Below are 19,160 nucleotides of genomic sequence, written 5' to 3' on the forward strand. Positions count from 1 at the left end.
TCATTATTAAACACAATTTAATAAATAAACTGCATGGGTTGCTTCCCAAGTTTCTACTTTTCTGTCAGTTTCATAAGGTTGGACTTCCTAAGCTTCTGGACTGCTACGATTCTTCTAATATCCACAAAGGTCCTATTCTTGGTTTCTGGGAAATTCTTGAAGAGATAAAAAAACAGGCCTCCACAGAAAGGGAAGAACATAAGGAAGCTGTAGGTCCCAATTTTTACCTGGAAATGAAAAGGACAGACTTGAGCATAATAGAGAATTGTATTCATCCATATTTCACACACATATCATTCTGGGATCCTCCCCCCACCCAGGAGCTCAAAGTGCTTCTAGACTCGTAGTTCCCATCGTGGGGCACACACCCGACATGGAGGCAATTTGAATTTTAGGGGGGGCAATTTTAGAATGAATTATTAACAGTGAATAGTTATTAACTATTTTAACACGTGAATATGCGTTCACTTTTAGAATAATAAGAGTAATGTGTCAGGGGGGGAGCATCAGGATTTTAGAGATGCTTAGGTGGGGCATGGCCCAAAAAAGGTTGGGAACCACATGTTCTACACGGTGCTCTGCTGACACTGCATTGAGACTCCTTCTGATTCTCTATCCTCAGTCTGAGTTTCTGGCATAGGATAAGCTGGAGGATATTGCAGGGGCGAACCACGAGCCCCTGCCCATGCCACCATCCAAAATGCTGCTCCTGTCTTGCTTGGAGGAGCTATCAGGACCACTGTTAAATGTGATCATCTCAGCTATACCTGAGATTGAGCACCTCCTCGGGGATGTTCTCCTCCACTACATTCAACAAACAGCCATCCCCAAATCCTTTAGCTTTGACCAGAGGAGTTTTCAGTGGTGAACTGCTGGCTACTTCTTCATGGTCTACAAAAAGAGCCCTTCTACAGGTAAGATGGGTCGTAGCAGCAGCGGTCAGCTTGCTTGTCTCACTACTGCTAGAGAGTGGGGAAACCAAGTGATGACTGTATATTGCTACTTCCTCCAACAGCAGCTGTTCTTTTGAGCTTAGGGTACACAAGCACAAGGATTGATGATATCCTGCAACCCACTCAACCACTGGAAGCAGAGGATTGAGATGTATGTAGTAGGCTGGAAGATTTCTTATGTAGAGCAGTAAACTCAGAGGCTTCACACATTCTACCAATCCCAGCAGCCAGTGGCATAGTGTGGGGGGCAGGGAGGCATGGTCCTGGGCACAAATTTCTGAAGGAGAGCAACCAGGTGCTGCCACAAAAGGCTCCCACCTCGAGGCTGGAGCTGCGGGGAGGCAAGCCACACCCAGGCTGGGGTTATGGGGCACGGTGACAGCAGCGTCGTCTTCTCCTCACGGCTGGTGAAGAGATACCCCCACATGCCCCACCCCTGGGCTGACTGAGAAGGAGAGGGGAAGGGCGGTTTTAGTGAGCCCACCAAGGAGGGAGGGAGGAAGAGGAAGGGGGGAAAGCAATTATGGAGCCATGTTTGTTGCCCAGAACACCTTTTTCCAAGGACAGGAGGGCAAGGGAACACAGTGGTGCTCTTGGCTTTGCATTTCTCTGCCTTATCTCTACTCCCAAGTTGGGACTACTTTGCAAGGAGAGATTGATTAGATCCCTTGATTAGATACTGGCCAGCAAAGAGACTGACCAATGCCCAGTTCAGGGAGTTGCAACACTTGCCCCGTCCTGGGCACCAGCAACCCACGCTATGCCACTGACAGAAGCTGAAGTTACATACTCCTTATTCCCTTCCATATCTGTAGTGGGCTTGAGCACATACAGTCTACAGAAGCTCTGACCCTTTGGCTAAAGCAGTTCCTGGTTAAGGCCCAGACCACCTGGTAGCAGACAAAGATGAACACATGAAACTGCTTTGTACGGAGTCAGACAACTTGTCCAACCAGTTCAGTACACTGCCTGGCAGCAGGTCCTTAGACAGAAGTCTTTTCCAGGAGATACCAGAGATCAGGTCTGGGACTTTCTGCACACAAAACTATGGCTCCTTTCCTAAAAGCAAGAGCAATTTGCTCAAGGCTAAGCAGTGGTTTTCATGGCCAACTGGGCATTTGAATATTGTTCAGATTGTTTGAACCTTATTAGGAAATATGCACATCTTCAAGATGCCTTAACATTCACATTGAACAAAGCACAAGACAAGAATGCTGACAAATCCATCCATTTGAGGTTATGGCTTCATATCTTGGGTTTTACCCGAGGGCTGGGTGGGTGGATAAGGGTGAGGAACAGAGATGGATGTAGCTCACTGACGCAAACCTTGCTCCCTGCATCAAGCTGACTATCAATATCACTCACCACAATCTGAAGGAACACCATCATCATAAGTAAGTGTGTGAACCACTGCACAAATCCCGTAATCACAAAGGCTGAGGCCCGTGACGACTGAAGGAACAGTGCCACCACAATTACATTTGGAAGTGGACCTTGGTGGAAAGAAAGGGTTCATGACATGGATCAGCGTTTCACCATAGAACTCAAATATTCCTCTATCCAATTAATATCTTGCATATCACTTAAGGAGATCAGTACACAATGTGAGCAATTACCTGGCCCAATGGAGTGTGCTATGACAAATACGTGGACTAAAAATAGGCTGACATACGCCATCTCATCAATGGTGTCCTGTTAGAGAAAGTAAGTTGCATTTCAGTTATGTACATGTGATATTAACAGGTGCCCCTTATCTAGTGCCGGGGTAGTCAATGTTGCTAGACTACAGTTCACATCATCCCTCACCACTTTCCATGTTAGTTAGGCCTGATGGGAGTTGGACTCTAACATCAATAGGACAGCAACCACTTTGGATAGAATTGCTGGCCAATTGAAAACAGCAGGTGAGGCAGCACACCAAGATCTCCATCTCTCTGAGTTCTCTTGCAACATCCATATGACTTTCGCAGATGGGAGACTATGTCCATTCTCAGCCATTCCCTTCAAGCCTTTGCACAAAATCCAAATGAATTGTATAAACCGAAGTAACTTTTCGCTCAGTTCTCCTTCTACAGATGTACCCATCAGCATATACAGCCAACTTCCACATTAACTTTATTGCTATTACATAGCATGGATTATAGGGGGAGCGAGAACGGGGCTAAATGACAGCCCATTTGGTGATTCTCAACTCTCAATTACAAACCTGCATTTCCATGGCCATGGTTAACAGAACACAGACGATGCTGCACATCGCAAAGCCAATCAGAAGCAGATACCTATATCCCTTAGAATCAGCAATACACATCTAGAGAATATAAAGAGGAGGAAAGGAGATACAGGAAAGTACAATGCAACATAAGTTAGCTTATATTGGTTCCTGTAAAACTGGTAGAAAGCATTATTAAAGCTAATATTAGGAAGCATATGGATGAATATATCAGTGTGGCTTCTCAAAAGGCAAGTCCTGACTAACTAACCTTTTAAGAGTTCATTGATAGTGTCAGTGTAAGCAAGCTAATGCTGTACAGTGGTACCTCTGGTTAAGAACTTAATTCGTTCTGGAGGTCCGTTCTTAACCTGAGGTACCGCTTTAGCTAATGGGGCCTCCCACTGCCGCCGTGCAATTTCTGTTCTCATCCTGAAGCAAAGTTCTTAACCCGAGGTACTATTTCTGGGTTAGCGGAGTCTGTAACCTGACACGTCTGTTACCTGAAGCGTCTGTAACCGGACGTACCACTGTGTAACCTAATTATGCATTTGGGGGATATTTTTCAACATAACCTCACACCCTCTGAGAACAGGATTCTGGACTAGATGGGCCTTTTTCTCATCTAGAGTCTCCAACAAGAATCTTTCAATGTTCCTATTATGAGAGCAGATGAGGTGTGTAGTATGTAGTGTTAGACTTGATTCTTTGGAGTATAAAATGAGAATGCCCCATGCTCCTTGGAAGAAGGGTGGGATAAAAATGCTAATAAAATTTTAAAAGCCAGTGGTGTTATGCTGCGTGGGTTGGACTCTGGTAGAAACTGATCACAAAACCAGGACCGAGGGGCAAAACTATAGTAGACAAAAGGAACAGAGGAAAACTCCAAATACTTAAAAGGACCAGTTGTATTTTATTCCTACACTTCTCAGGACAATCCTGCCTTGGAGAACATTTTTTATGAGCAATTCTCATCAAGTGCACAAGTGAAATTATTGTAGTATTTAATTTAATTTAATTTACATTATTATTCTTAATCAAAATTTAAATATCTAAATGCTGTACATTAAAAATATAAAATAATGATCAACAGAGCACAGATAAAATCAGCAAAATTTTCAAATAAAGCAGACTTTCTGAAACAATAATAAAAAGTTTTCTGTGGGCATCTAACACAGGATAGTTGTGTTTTCATGCTGAAGTAATGCTGTATAATGTTGTTTATCATTTGTAGTTTGTAGTGGTAGTAAATGATTTCAAACTGTGTTCCTGCCATTTGTGAGGTAGACTGATGAGACCAGCAACTACTAAAAATACGTGTCCCTAAGGAATGATAGTTCTCGGTCATATCTGAATGAAGATACCCTTCATTATGGAGGAATCCACATATAAACAACAGCTATTGAAGCATGGTGTGCCTTTGAGTTTGCACATTTAGCCAACATGGTACTCTCTAAATCTTAAGGACTCCCATCAGCTCCAGCCAGCAGGATGAGGAAAAGGTGTAGAGAAAGCTCAGTAAGTCAGTAATAAATAAATTAAGTAATAAGGTTCAGTTGTTCAAAAAGTCGCAGTATCTGAAGAACAACAGATTGGTTTCCCCTGTTGTATAGAATTGCAGCTTATAGGGTATTTCTTTACCATAGATAATTTAAATTTAGCTGGACTTCTTAAGGGAATTTTGAGAACTTTGGTTCTTCTGAGGTAGGGGCTTCTCCTTACAGTTAGTCTAGATTTGAAATTCAATTGTCTGGATACTTTTTATCTTATTACCCCTCCACATATATTCACTAATGGAATGAAAACAAGTGTTTCACTTAGTGAATAGGAATGTATCCTCCAAAATGAAAGAAACAAATAAGCAAAATTATTTTTGATGCAAAAACAGACAAACAAGCAAACAAAAAATGTTCAAGCTGATTTTTCACCCCTTTGGATGACTTCCAATGCATACTAGAATACAGGTACTGTGTATAAATAACTATGGTTCTCTGACAAAGAATGCTCAGAGAACGCTCATAATACTATAATTAAAAAAATGTTTATTTTTCATGGGGCTGTTGTGGACGGGGGGGGGGGGAGACTGTGAAACTTAAATTTATTTCCTTTGAAGAACAGTGAGTTTTAAGTGGAAAAGGCTTACCGTGATCAAGATTGCGATTAAGCCAGCAGCCATTAATACTATACGAAGGTACTGGAGCATTTTTTCTTGCCCCCCTGCAGACATCCAGATTATATCTAAATAATAGTGCACCTGAAATCAGGAAAAAAAAAAATCAATAGTCTAGTCTTGGTCAACCTTAGACTTCCGGGGTGGCGCCATCGGCAATGGCGGACTCCCTCTGATCTGGAGGGACCAGCTCCACGGGAAACGGGTCTTTCCCGCTACGGCGAAGCGGGGACCCATTCAAAAATCACAGGCGGATGAAGCCTGTGACCATGGGACTCGGCAGGCACCTTTAACGCCCCCCAACCCGCAAAGGAACCCACTAACGGGCTCCGGAGTGAAGAGGGGGAAGTGGCGCGGTGCTGAGAGTCAACTGCTTCTTCCGTGGAGCAAAGCCGCACAGCCGTTGCCGGAGAGCGCTGCCTTTTTCCTGGGACAATTTGGCTTTTAAAACAACTACCCGTGAGTACTTAAATTTCAGACAATTGGACTTCAAATAATGATTTCCGAGCAGAAAGGAAAATTGGACTAAGAAATTTACCTCAATTTGGCACTGAAACGGGAAGGTCTAAACAGGAAGTCAGCCTTCCGTTTCTTGTAGATAGATTAAAGCAAAGACATGGCAAACTAGAGTTCAGAAAATCGCTTGTAAAGGATTAACTTTCATCATTTAAAATTGTTGAACCCCCTTCAGAAGCAGGAGAAGAGGGGGGATTTTTTCCGGACTGTTTAAACCTGCAGAAGAGAGTGTAATGCAAAGTAACTTTCCACCGTCTTGATCCTGGAGCGGGGTGTCAGGACTGATGTTCTTTGGGAAGCTCATTGACCAGAGACAGATAGTTAAAAGAAGAGAAACATAGTGATTCCATTGTTCCCCTTCGCATTTTAAAGGAACAAATATTGACAAAATATCTGAAAAAGGAAACTTTGTTGTTAGATCTGCCTTTAAAAGAAAAGAACAAATAGAAGCTCTTCCCCTAGAGGGAGCCTGTGAAACAGTTACCAATTCTGAACCAGGGAGCTTGCAGCTGCAATAGATTACGATCGTGGGAATAGACGTCTGACCTTGCAGAACAATGTACTCAGAAGCTCTGCTGCGTGCTTTCTGTAAAACAAGTGCCCTACTGGAACAGCTACATGAGAAGACGGACTTGATGACTGTTGCGATCAGAAATTTTGGACAGGTAGTGGGAAACTATATAGAGCCCACCCAGGAATCAAATCAGGAGTGTGCTCTGACAAAACGGATGAGGGAAGAGGATGCTGCTGAACCTTGGGCGCCAGAGATGGAGGGAGCTGTGGCCCAGCAGGAACATGAGTTCTTGGATTTGACAAATGAACTTGGAAAAAGCCAGATTTGGAAAGATAAAGTTTGGTTTGGTTTGGAAATGGGAGGTTGGATAGACCCCCCTATGCAGGGATGTTTGGACTTTTCAAGTCTGGCAATGGGCCGTGAGATGTTTGGGGTTGTGGGGGCTCTTAATTCTGGAGAGACTTTGAAACATGTTTTTAAATACCACATGGAGTTTAGTGTGGACTATGGAAAAGGGGCTGATTTGTCGAGAAGGGTCAAAAACACTGTTAAGTTGGAGTTCCCACAAGTGAAAGGAGCAGGAGACAAAGTAAAGTACAGGTATAAATATGAAGAAGAACAGTGGATGGGACATGGAAGGGACTTAAGGGCCTCGGACATAAGATTACCAGGTTAATGCGCTAGATTGATGGGATAGAAAGGACTGACAAAACCCGGGACCAGGAGGAAGAGACACTGGATGAAGATTGGAAGAAAAAAAAATTTTTTTATTAGGATTGTTTTATAAAATTGATGAACGTTAGAAAAATGTTGGAATGAAATTATTTGGCTTTAGCAAAAATGTTTAAAGAATTATGTAAGAATATTATGGTTAGGAGAAATTGGTATAAATAAGATCTAAGTTTTAAGTTTTAAGGTCTTTTATAGTAAGATAAGATTAAAATAGATTAAGGTAATGTAATGACAGAATATTATGAAATATGGAAAGGATTTGCTGTGACAATTAACAACTAGGATACAAAAAAAGGGAGGAGTGAGGAGGTCAAAGAAAGAAGGCAATGACAGTTAAGGATTTGAGAATATTGGATTTGTTTTTAAATGTTTGTGGTATATTTTTGTCTTTTGATTGTGTCGTGTTATTTTTTTGATTTTGATTTTTATTAATTTGTATTGTTCGATTGTGGTTTGTTTTTCTTTTGTTTTTTTCTCTCTCTTCTTCTCTTTTGTTCTTCTTTCTGTAATTCTAAAATTCTTAATAAATATCATTAAAAAAAAAATAGTCTTGGTCAACCTTTCCCTACTCCTTTCCTTTCCTTTCCCTTCCTCCCCCACAACAAACACTCTGTGAGGTGAGTGGGGCTGAGAGACTTCAAGAAGTGTGACTAGGCCAAGGTCACCCAGCAGCTGCATGTGGAGGAGCAGAGACGCGAACCCGGTTCCCCAGATTACGAGTCTATCGCTCTTAACCACTACACCACACTGGCTCTCTGGTAGGCCACCAGCCTGATCCAGCATATTATTAAATTATCAGCATACCAACCATTAACTTGGGCCTTTGAACGGCTTACCACCATATTAAAATCCATAATACAACCAAGTTAAAACCAAAGAAATATACCAGTGGTATATATATGGTAAGGGACGCGGGTGGCGCTGTGGTCTAAACCACAGAGCCTAGGGCTTGCCAATCAGAAGGTTGGTGGCTCGAATCCCCACAACGGGGTGAGCTCCCATTGTTCAGTCCCAGCTCCTGCCAACCTAGCAGTTCGAAAGCATGTCAAAGTGCAAGTAGATAAATAGGTACCGCTCCGGTGGGCAGGTAAACAATGTTTCTAAGCGCTGCTCTGGTTTCACCGTAAGTGGCTTAGTCATGCTGCTCACATGACCTGACAGCTGTATGCGGACAAACGCCGGCTCCCTTGGCCAGTAAAGCGAGATGAGCACCACAACCCTATAGTCGTTCGCGACTGGACTTAACTGTCAACTGTCAGACATCCAGATTATATCTAAATAATAGTCTAATATGAAACGAAGGAGTAACTGGTGGTGACTCAAGATATTGAGGAACCGAAGAATCCTGTTTAGGGTTTCCTTAGACATCTGGTTGGCCAATGTGGGGAACAAGATGCTGGACTTTGTTGTTTAGTCATTTAGTCATGTCTGACTCTTCGTGACCTCATGGACCAGAGCACGCCAGGCACTCCTGTCTTCCACTGACTCCCACAGTTTGGTCAAACTCATGCTGGTAGCTTTGAGAACACTGTCCAACCATCTTGTCCTCTGTCGTCCCCTTCTCCTTGTGCCCTCCATCTTTCCCAATATCAGGGTCTTTTCCAGGGAGTCTTCTCTTCTCATGAGGTGGCCAAAGTATTGGAGCCTCAGCTTCCAGTGAGCACTCAGGACTGATTTCCTTCAGAATGGATAGGTTTGATCTTCTTGCAGTCCATGGGACTCTCAAGAGTCTCCTCCAGCACCATAATTCAAAAGCATCCATTCTTCGGCGACCAGCCTTCTTTATGGTCCAGCTCTCACTTCCTTACACCACTACTGGGAAAACCATAGCTTTAACTATACGGACCTTTGTTGGCAAGGTGATGTCTCTGCTTTTTAAGATGCTGTCTAGGTTTGTCATTGCTTATAATGCATATACAACGCATACAAAAAGCTTTCTCTTTACCAATCTACCTGAGTCTCTGGAGTAATTTGTCTGGGAATCACAACTTAATAAGGATATTACAAGCTGGAACGTGTGGAGAGGAGGGCGACTAAGATGATCAAGGGTCTGTAAAGCAAGCCTTATGATGACTGGTTGAAGGAGTTGGATATGTTTAGGCAGGATAAGATGAGACTGAGAGAAGATATGAAGCCATCTTCAATTATCTCAAAGGCTGTCACATGGAAGGGGGAACAAGCTTCTTTTCTCCTGCTCTGGGGGATAGGACTCAAACCAATGGCTTCAAGTTAGAAGAAAGAAGATTCCAACTAAATATCAGGAAGAACTTTCTGACAACAACAACAAATACTACTACTACTACAACAACTACTACAACTTATTATTTATACCCCACCCATCTGGCTGGGTTTCCCCAGTCACTCTGGGCTGCTCCTAACAGATTAAAAACAGAATAAAATATCAAACATTAAAAACTTCCCTAAAGGGGACTGCATCCAGATGTCTTCTAAAAGTTGTATAGTTGTTTATTTCCTTGACATCTGATGGGAGGGCATTCCACAGGGTGGGCACCACTACTGAGAAGGCCTTCTTCCTGGTTCCCTGTAACCTCACTTCTTGTAGGGAGGGAACCGCCAGAAGTCGCTTGGCTCTGCACCTCAGTGTTCAGGCTGAACGATGGGGGTGGAGACACTCCTTCAGGTATACTGGGTCAAGGCTGTTTAGGGCTTTAAAAGTCAGCACCAACACTTTGAATTGTGCTTGGAAATGTACTGGGAGCCAATGTAGGTCTTTAAGGACGGGTGTAATATGGTCTCGGGGGCCACTCCCAGTCACCAGTCTGGCTGCCGCATTCATAGATCTCCTGATTGGCTTTCACAATGTTATTAGGGTTCCAAATAGGACTTGTCTCAGTTCCCACTTCCTCACCAGCCAGAGAAAGCTACAGTACATTTGTGCAATCTTTGCCCGTTCAACCTCAAAACCTTATGTGACTACGCCAGCTGTTCAACAATGGAATGGTCTCCCTTTGGGAGCTTGTGGGCTTTCCTTCCTTGGTTGTTTTTAAGCAGAGGTTGGATGGCCATCAGCCATGGATGCTTTAGTTGAGATTCCTGCATTGCAGGGGACTGGACCGGATGCCTTCGGGTTCATCCCCAACTCTACAATTATTTGATCTTATTATTCTATTATTCCACTGGTCTGCTTCTTGGGCTCTTATGACCTGCATTTAACCTTGTGTTTCAGCTGCCCTTATTCTAGATGTTCACTTCCTCAGTGAATGTGGAACACACACAGTGAATGTGTTTACTTTAGCATTGTCTCCCAGATTGCCAGGATTCTTTAACAACTCCTGTGACTCACAGCCACCATTTTCTTTGCCTACACCAGATTTAATATTATTGAGTCACAAGGAAGGGATATGTAAGATATGGAGCACACATCAGCTTGCCTTCCACCTCTACTTCCAGAATCTTTCTCAGAGTTTGAAGGACAATTCACAAGTCATGGGATGAATTTGTGTCTACTGCCAGTTTGTTTACATGTTAGAGGAGTGAAAAAATAATTTAAAAAACCCCCTACAAAAATAGAAATTGTAATAGTTGGGAAATTAAACAGCACCTGCTAGCAGTAGAGCCTCTTGGTTTTCTTCCTTTGCAAAAAGGGCTTAATGGGATGTTCTTGGAATGTTCCCCCTGAACTACCCTCACCAAGGAATGTTAATTAAGAGAAATATGTTACATGACATCATCATGTTGAGTTTCCTTCAATCAAACAGACTGAACTGAATTTGCATGATTCCCATGTTGGAATATGAGTACTACGCAACTGCAAACAAGCAGCTCGATGTTTACATCACATGATGTGCCTGACCGTGGGACAGGATGTACACGGCAGTTCACAGGATTCACAGGGATTTGTTCTCAGTGTAATATGAGACCTTCCTGTTGCTTGTGTAAAGGAAGTCTCAGTCTGTTGCTTGGTGGAGTCTGAGAGAACGGACATGTTTTTTTGTTCTTTTGTACAGTCAGAAATAAACGAGATGTAATAGACTTTCTGACTATCTTCTTTCTCCTGCTGGTATGCAAGGAAGAAGGGGGTGTGCATCTTCTACGAAGGGAGATGTTGCCTATCAAGATCTCCCTGGACTGCGGGGATGTCAGTCAGGGTAGATCACCGGCAAACAAACCCCGGGAGCCTGGGAGAGGGGCCAGCCTCTCCCGAGGGGGCAAGTTTTCCAACATCCCAATCATAGAAAGTTGGCATATAAAGCTCTTCGTCTACTTAGAGCTCAGTTACTGCTTACAGTGAATGGTTGATGCTTGTAAGGGTTGAAGCTTGTCTCAGCCCCAACTGTAAATGCTAAGGAGAACTCTGGGTAAGCCAAGGTGGAGTGGCTTCTGTCTGAAGCCCAGATGAGGTCTAGGGCCATACCACTCCTACTCCTCCACACTTGGGGGGGGGGATACCAAACTCGGGGGGGATACCCCTGTTTGATGTAGGTCATAGGTCTTCCCCTAATGGTGGTTTCTCCTTAGATGCACTCCCAGCAGTTGGGCTGGCATGATATAATATGATATAGTTTGGTTTCACCCAATGCCTATGTCAAACCACATCTGTAACCAGTAAAAGTTGTGGCCTATTTGATCCCATAAAACCATATGCTGTTGTCTTGTCTGATTAATAACCCTTAAGGAACTGCAAGGTCATTGAGTCTTGGCACACAAATAATGTAGTACACTCAAAATTTCAGAAAGCCCAGTGATAATCTTTTCCACTGCATGATTCAAGTTTAAACCAAACTGATCTTAGTGCTCTGTAGCAGTCAAACCTTTACTCCCAGGCAATACCATATTTCTCCTAGAGCCTGACTATAACTTGTGCATGGGTGGAGAACTTGTGGTTCTCCAGGTGCTATTGGACAGCAGCTCCTAGCTATGACTGATGGACATTGAAGTCCCAACAAAACCCACAGAGTAGTTCACTGAGTAGAAATAATCTGCTGTGCCTAGAGACAAGCAGTGATAATTAGTGCCACAGCCATTAAACATTATGAGCCCTCATTTATCTGGCTCCACCTCCAAACATTTTTTTTTTGGGGGGGGGCATTGCCTTACTTACTGCACCAATGCCATCAAGCTGTGCACCACTCGTCAAGAGAACTGTGGCGATGACCTGAAATCTCAGGTTTGGGGATGATAGCAGTTTAACAGCAGTCATGTTCTTTTCTGCTTTCTCAAAGAGGTCCTCCTGATGGAGTTCGTCTATTTCATTCTCCACATCATCCTTGCCTCTCAGCATCTTCAGTACTGTGTGGGAACAGAGGCAGAAAGGATTTGAATTCAGTAGAATAAGAGTCTCAGAAGAATGAGGATATTGTTAAGAAGGAAGCGGGAAAGGGGAAGTCCAGAGGGTCAAATCTCTTTAGAATATCTGGAAGTTATTTAAAACGGTCAGCATAAATGATCAGCTAGAATATACAACTCTGATTGGTAATAATATCTAACAGGGCCAAGGGGATGCCACTGTGGTCAATGAACGGAGTTAAGGAAGCTATTCAAAGCAAAAACACACACACAAAAACCGACCTTTTTCAGAAAATGGAAGTCACATACAAATGAAACTAAAACTTGGAGAGTGGGGGAACCCAGTAGGCAGTAGTGGGGAGGAGTCAGCAATCATTTTGCACATCCGGCTGCATTCAGACAGTACTTTATTCCACTTCCAGGCATTTATTTAACTGATAATTTCCACAATTTATGTGACCCTTCCCACAACTTAAAGGTCTCTTCTGGATATCTAGCAGAAGGTTAGCATACATTTCCATGTCAACTGCTTCCAGAAAAAAATCTGTTTGCAACTCCATCAACTTGGAAAAAAACAACTCTTCAGCCTGATGGGTTCTCATGGCTATGTATGATGCTCACACCCAGAAATCTCAATACAATTCAGGGTATTGTACCTTCCCTTGCACTCTCTGCATTCTTCCTCTGAATGAACAGATATCTCGGACTTTCAGGAAAGAAGGGTAGTAGTATGATCTGAAAAATTGGCATGACCCCAGAAATGCCCATCACAATCACGTAACCTGTGCAAGAAGATAGAGTGACAACAATGTGAAGAAACTGTGGCCATGTGTCTGATCTCATATAAGCCAAAGGATTAATTTATCTTAATTACCTTCTCGCATCTTAAATAATTCTTCAAAAACAATTAGCTGACCCGCAAGGATGCCCAAAGCATAAAATAGCTGGGGCATCATGACGATAGCTCCCCTCACGCTTCCAGGGGCGATCTCTCCAAGATACAGAGGAACAACAATGGAGATTAGTCCTGGTTAGTTGATAAATAAACAGACAAATCACAATGAAGATGTGATATGTGCAAAATGTATGAATAACCCTGAGGCTCCAGTAGGCCGTGCAAGTCATATCTCATGTTGCCAAGCTGTTGTTTCGTAGAATTCTGCAAAATGTCACCGACATTTCACATCTCACACCATAGATATGGCAACGCCATCCACATGTAGCTCTGAACCAAACCGGCCCCCACAAGGGCGTACGGACTGGTGTTCTCAGTAGCTGCCTCTCAACTTGGGAATATTCTTTTGTTGGAACTTGCCCAGAGCCTGTATATCTCTGAGAAATGGCATTAAATCGTTTAATTCAAACTAATAGTGTTGGCCACTATTAAGGTAGCAGGACAATCCAAACTGATAGTAGTGGACTACAGTTCATGTACAATTCACTGTCTAGTTGCCATGGAATATCTATTGGCTGCGATGGATGGAAACTACGGTCAAAGAACCTCCATGGTGGTATGTTTGTTGGTACAATAATTAGTATACCAATTAACCCAAGGCCTTGGGACATCACATACTTATATTTAAATAATAATAATTCTGCACAGCGATTCCTCTTTTGGTATTTTACAAAAATCCATTTTCCAACTCACAGTCCTATAGAGTTTCAATGCCACCTCTACCAGTTTCTCCATCCTTGGTGGCCTATCTGAGCCACAACACTGGTTTCCAAAGTCAGTTAGGGAGATGTTTGTGAAAATGAGACACACTGATACTGCTTTACTTGATTCTTTGGCAGCCCACCCTCCCTCTGTTGTGGAAACGAACTATTGCTCAGTGTCTCTGCTCGGCTCAAACTAACAGCATGAATTCTACGCCAAACTACTAAACCTGGGACCTTGACTCACCTGTGCATATCCCAGTGTAGAAACGTACAGCAATTGTGAATTCATGGATATCTACGGTATCACCAACAGCCAATAGGACAGGAGGGATCAGACTCAAAAAGGTCGTTATCTTCATAGCTCCTCTCCTGAGAAGACAGTGGAAGGGGGTGGTGAGGTGGGAAGATGCCAATATATGATACCATCAAAGCAGCAAAGGGGGGAGAGGAGCTATAGGATTAGGGGAATCTCCTAATCCTTTTATAGATAATTTGTTCTGGGTTTGCTAGTAATAGGAGGAAACAAGGACCCATGGATGGCCCTGAAACTTCTATACCCAAGCACTGTAAAATTACTCACACACTTTCTTTATCTTAGTAAATATCAGGAGGCATTGCTCATACATTTCCACCAGAGCTAGAAACCTTCTGCTGTGCTAGATAAAATCTCTTAATTGAGGGATGATGATGAGAGAAAATGGGATCTTCTGAATGTAAACATGTGTTCTACCACTAACTTCTGGGTTCTTTCCCAGCTCTATATTAGAAAATCTGCTGGTGTATGTTAGATGATGTCTTAAGAACCAAATTGATCAAAACCACATTGGTGGGATTATCTTGCAATTGGTAGGCATGTTCTGACTACCTTCAAACAAAGCATTATCAGCTGACAAAAGGTTTTCAGGTATGATTCCATGGACCTAAATGGATCTCACTGTGTCTCTCCCTGCCACTCCCTCTCCTTGTCGTTCAGCAGTCACAAATTCATCTCAATACCTGCCAAATCTATTGGCCAGAAAACCAATAGGAATGGTCCCAAAAATGGCTCCAAGTGGAAATAAAGCAATGGTGATAGCCACAATATACATCTGAGAACCTGGATCTTCCATCTCTTCAAAGGTTGTTATGTTGAACAAGTCATGTAGGAGCTGAGGGAGAAGCACAATAAATGCTTGAGATTAGGACTGCTCATGTGGCATGAGATCATGTGGCAACAGAACGTGAGAGCCTGGGACCAACTGAATGATGGCCAAGGATCTGCAGGCAATTCTGGGATGCCCAGAGAAAGTGTGTGCATGTCTCTCCCACTCACATTGAGAACTAGGAGGCATAGGGCCAACTCCTCGGGGCTGAGGTCCCTTTCCCTCCTCCCATAGACTATTTAAGGGGGTCAGAACCCCCTCCCCAAGTTAATAGGCATTGCCATTCAAACAGTGTGTGTGCACTGCATCTTGTGATCAATTATGTGGGGTGGGACTTACCTGCCACACCATATTGTATTCAAGTTGACACCCCTGCTAGGAGATATCACAAAAGTTTTGTCCACACTTTCACAAGTGAAAATAGGAAAATATGTCCCTTTTTAAAATATCTAGACTCAAAGAGCAAGGAGCACTCTCCTTTTTGCCTTCTATATTCTACTTTTATTTACTGAGCAGTAGCTTGTCATATACTGGCTTTTAAAACAGGATGCATTGGGAAATTGACTATGACTATCCCCTCTCTTTTCTTTTTGGAAAACCTAAGAAGGAAGCGTGTATGAGTCTCTCTCTCTCTCTCTCTCTCTCTCTCTCTCTCTCTTTCTGTGTGTGTGTGTGTGTGTGAGAGAGAGAGAGAGAGAGAGAGAGAGATTGATTTACAGCAGTGTCCTACCTACTTTGGGATCTGTCTACACCTGTGCCAGCCTATGTTCCCTGTCAATGTATCCCAGAAGAAATGTGATGCTCAACAGAGAAAAGGTCTCCCAGGCCAACAATAACCCCTACTTTAAGAAGCCACGTGAAACACAGGGCTATCTTACCACAAAAGGGGTGTAGAGTAACCACATATTGTATCCATATTGTACACTAATTAAGCAGGCAGCCATTGAAATCCAAATAAGCCTCATTGGGACATCCTGCAGAAAGAAGAAGAAGAAGAAGAAGAAGATACGTGATGAGAATGTACAGGGCAGAATACTTATATTAAGTAACCGTTGATTAACTACAGTTATCACGAAAACATTTGTAGACTGAAAGATAGAGTGAAACATTAAGACATTATTTTATAATGGCAACATTTGTATACTTTGGCTACTCCAGCTGAACATGATCATCATTGCCACACCATCTCCTGCTAGTCATGATGGTTATTATCTACTATTTTATTTTATTTTATTTTATTTATTTGTGTTTATTACATTTATAGACCACCTTTATCTCTCAAGGATCTTTTAAATATAGTAAACTGAATCCAAGTTTGGTTATACTTGCAGTCTATCCATCGGATTACTCTAAGCATGAGGAAGGCTACAACCCAACCTTGCAAGGTCCTCCATGGTGGAGAAACAGATGGAGCTGATATCTCCCTCCACCCCATACTCCAGAATGACTCTCTGCAAGCCTTGCCCTGCTGCTGCACAGCTTTCCGTTCCATTCACTGTGGCCAGGTGGAAGCAAAATTGGTGGGATCCTTGCTGAGTGTAGGTGAGAAGGGGGATGAGATGGTTCAGCATCCACTGAAATCCATGCTGGCCCTACTGCTGTCGCTTGATGGCATCTATGCCCACATGCCAAGTTATCTCCAGGGTGGGCAGTGCCAGATTTATGTATAAGCTAAACAAGCTATAGCTTAGGGCCCCACTCTCTTGGGGCCCCCCAAAAAAATGCAAAGGGAAAAACAACTGGATGTACATTTCCAAAATATAAGGGGGCGGGGGAAAACAAATAAAACAAAACCTATATACAGCAACAGTGTTTTGTGTTGTGTAAGCTCCTATGATGTAAGTAATGAGCCCCGCCTGCTAGCCTGCTCCCTAAAATATCACCAGTTTGCTCATGTCTATATATAGGGTGCCTACATTCTGCAGGGTCTGGTCGCATGGCAACAGGTAGTATGCAGCTGCAGACTGCAGTGCAGCACAGTTGAATGTAGATCAAGCTGTTGTACCTGTTATCTAATATTAAAGAGTGCTTGTAGACTGATGATCAGGCAGCATAGACTAAGGGTATGAGTCTTATGCCTACTGATTGATTCCATGTAATACATAATTTATTTATTTTGATCCCATTATAAAATTACTTTAGGAAAAATATTCATCTTTATTATTTAGTAGGCCTATATTATTATTTACTAGTACAGTTCCCTATTACCCTCACTTACTACTATAATACTATATATAAATATTATAATTATATTTCTGCTTAATTGTATTTCAGTTCAACAATTACTTGGATAAAATACATATTCTGTTATGTGCAAATGTCTTTAGATACATATTAGGTCCATAAATTACCATATAGCATATCTTCAACACAAAAAACAGCAGCAGTTTGTTGTTGACAAAGGACAGCTGGACATATAAAGGGCCCCATTACCTTCAGTAGCTTAGGGTCTCACTGAATCTAAATCCGGCCCTGAGGGTGGGGTAACGCAGAGCAGGCTTTTTCCTTCCCCCAGCCTTCTGATCCAGCCAGCATTGATGGAGGAACTAGGCAGCTTCATCTTGCCCTACTGCTGTTCTGCTTGGTTTTGGATTGCTCCAGAAGTCTGAATGCCACCCAAAGTACTGTATGCTATATCGTACAATTGGTTTACATCCCTGTCTGAACCTTGGGAAACAATTACATAACAACATGGGTTTTCAGTTTTTATAAACTCAGTGGATTCCACATATTCTTCAAGCTCACCTCACGACTGGTTGGTGCAAGGGGTGCAATGGGTGCACTGAGTTCACTGAGTTCACTGGGTTCTTTGGATTCATTGGGTTCACTGGGTTCATTGGGTGCTTTGGGTGTTTTGTGTGCTTTGTGTGCTCTGGGTGTTTTGGGCTTTCTTGACGCTTTGGATGCCTCCTGCTTTTTCTTCATGGTTTCTTTTTTAGAGTCGGGGGAAATGGCTGACCTGTCAGAGAATAAGAGAGTGCTGTTGACAGAACATAAGTAACTATTTCAACTTACTTAAGAAGTGCAGCATTGCAATTCCAGCAGCAGCCTGCGAGATATCTGCACAAAGGTTACAATCAAGGCATGGAAGTGTAAGACCGGCTCTGTTTTTGTTTGTGTCTTGCAAAAGTTTTTTCCATTTATGCATTAAGGCTAGCAGTCACTGATAGACCTGGTCTCCTCCATGAGCTTCCTAATCCCCAGACCCCCCTCTCTCAATGGTATAGTGGAAGGGAAGTGGAGAAGCCTACATTTTTGGACATGCCTAGGAGGGTGGTTATGGGGGTCTCCCACACTAATTTGCCACTACCCCAGTGGCTATCACCACATCTTTTGTTAGTTTAAATATCGTGGGAAGAAATTGCTTTGGTCCTTGAACACTGATTATTTGAACATTTCAACAAAGCCCGAAGCTGTAGAGAGTTCATGTTCTGCTATTGGCGGTGTTCTTGATTACGTCCGTAGATTGTTTAATTAGCCAAAGGCCTGGGTGAAGAAAGGCCTTTATGCATTCTCCCCTCTACATCATTTTCTTCTTATCTTGGATATGCATTCTCAAAGAGTTGAACATCTCACCAAATGGGATGGCACCCTCCTTAACAGCTGGAATCTATTTTGGGACCCAAGAAGTTGGAGGGTATGCCATCCTAGAAACCTTAAATATCGTAGAAAATCCCAAATTAACAAATGGCAAGTCCAAAATACCAAGCAGAAATGAAAATGGGGGGACATAGAAACCATGCCCAATCCATGGCAGACACACTCCTCTGTCTTCTGGGGGGGGGGGGGGACAAAAACAGGAAACACCAATAAATGCTCCAGAATGCAAAGTGTTCAGAAAGTGGGCAGGGTAGGTTTAAATAGATTCCACCCAAAGCCTCTCCCCCATGTATAATGAAGCTATACTGTCCTGGTGGCCCAGGAAAGCATAAAGACAAGGAAAAGTTTCTTACCATCCTTTTTTATTTCAATCTTTACAGAGAAAAGCTGTAAAACCCAGCATCTTGGATAATGGCAT

General features: G+C 42.8%; 1 protein-coding gene across 1 annotated transcript in view; it reads right to left on the reverse strand.

Annotated features, from left to right (window-relative positions):
- Positions 1 to 19,160, reverse strand: part of LOC308480794 (solute carrier family 2, facilitated glucose transporter member 5-like) — a 25,111-nt gene continuing 5,951 nt past the window's right edge. Inside the window, exons 3-14 of the mRNA XM_081012657.1 lie at positions 17,888 to 18,101; positions 16,021 to 16,116; positions 14,997 to 15,148; positions 14,245 to 14,369; positions 13,216 to 13,368; positions 12,998 to 13,123; positions 12,157 to 12,344; positions 5,306 to 5,416; positions 3,160 to 3,261; positions 2,570 to 2,645; positions 2,319 to 2,446; positions 1 to 227 (exon numbers count right to left, since the gene is read on the reverse strand). Of these exons, the coding sequence (XP_080868783.1) occupies positions 54 to 227; positions 2,319 to 2,446; positions 2,570 to 2,645; positions 3,160 to 3,261; positions 5,306 to 5,416; positions 12,157 to 12,344; positions 12,998 to 13,123; positions 13,216 to 13,368; positions 14,245 to 14,369; positions 14,997 to 15,148; positions 16,021 to 16,116; positions 17,888 to 18,101 (1,645 nt within the window). The 3' untranslated portion in view covers positions 1 to 53. The remainder of the gene's footprint in view (positions 228 to 2,318; positions 2,447 to 2,569; positions 2,646 to 3,159; positions 3,262 to 5,305; positions 5,417 to 12,156; positions 12,345 to 12,997; positions 13,124 to 13,215; positions 13,369 to 14,244; positions 14,370 to 14,996; positions 15,149 to 16,020; positions 16,117 to 17,887; positions 18,102 to 19,160) is intronic.

The sequence above is a fragment of the Podarcis pityusensis genome, assembly GCF_964106645.2.
Source record: "Podarcis pityusensis genome assembly, chromosome: 7".
Taxonomy (NCBI): domain Eukaryota; kingdom Metazoa; phylum Chordata; class Lepidosauria; order Squamata; family Lacertidae; genus Podarcis; species Podarcis pityusensis.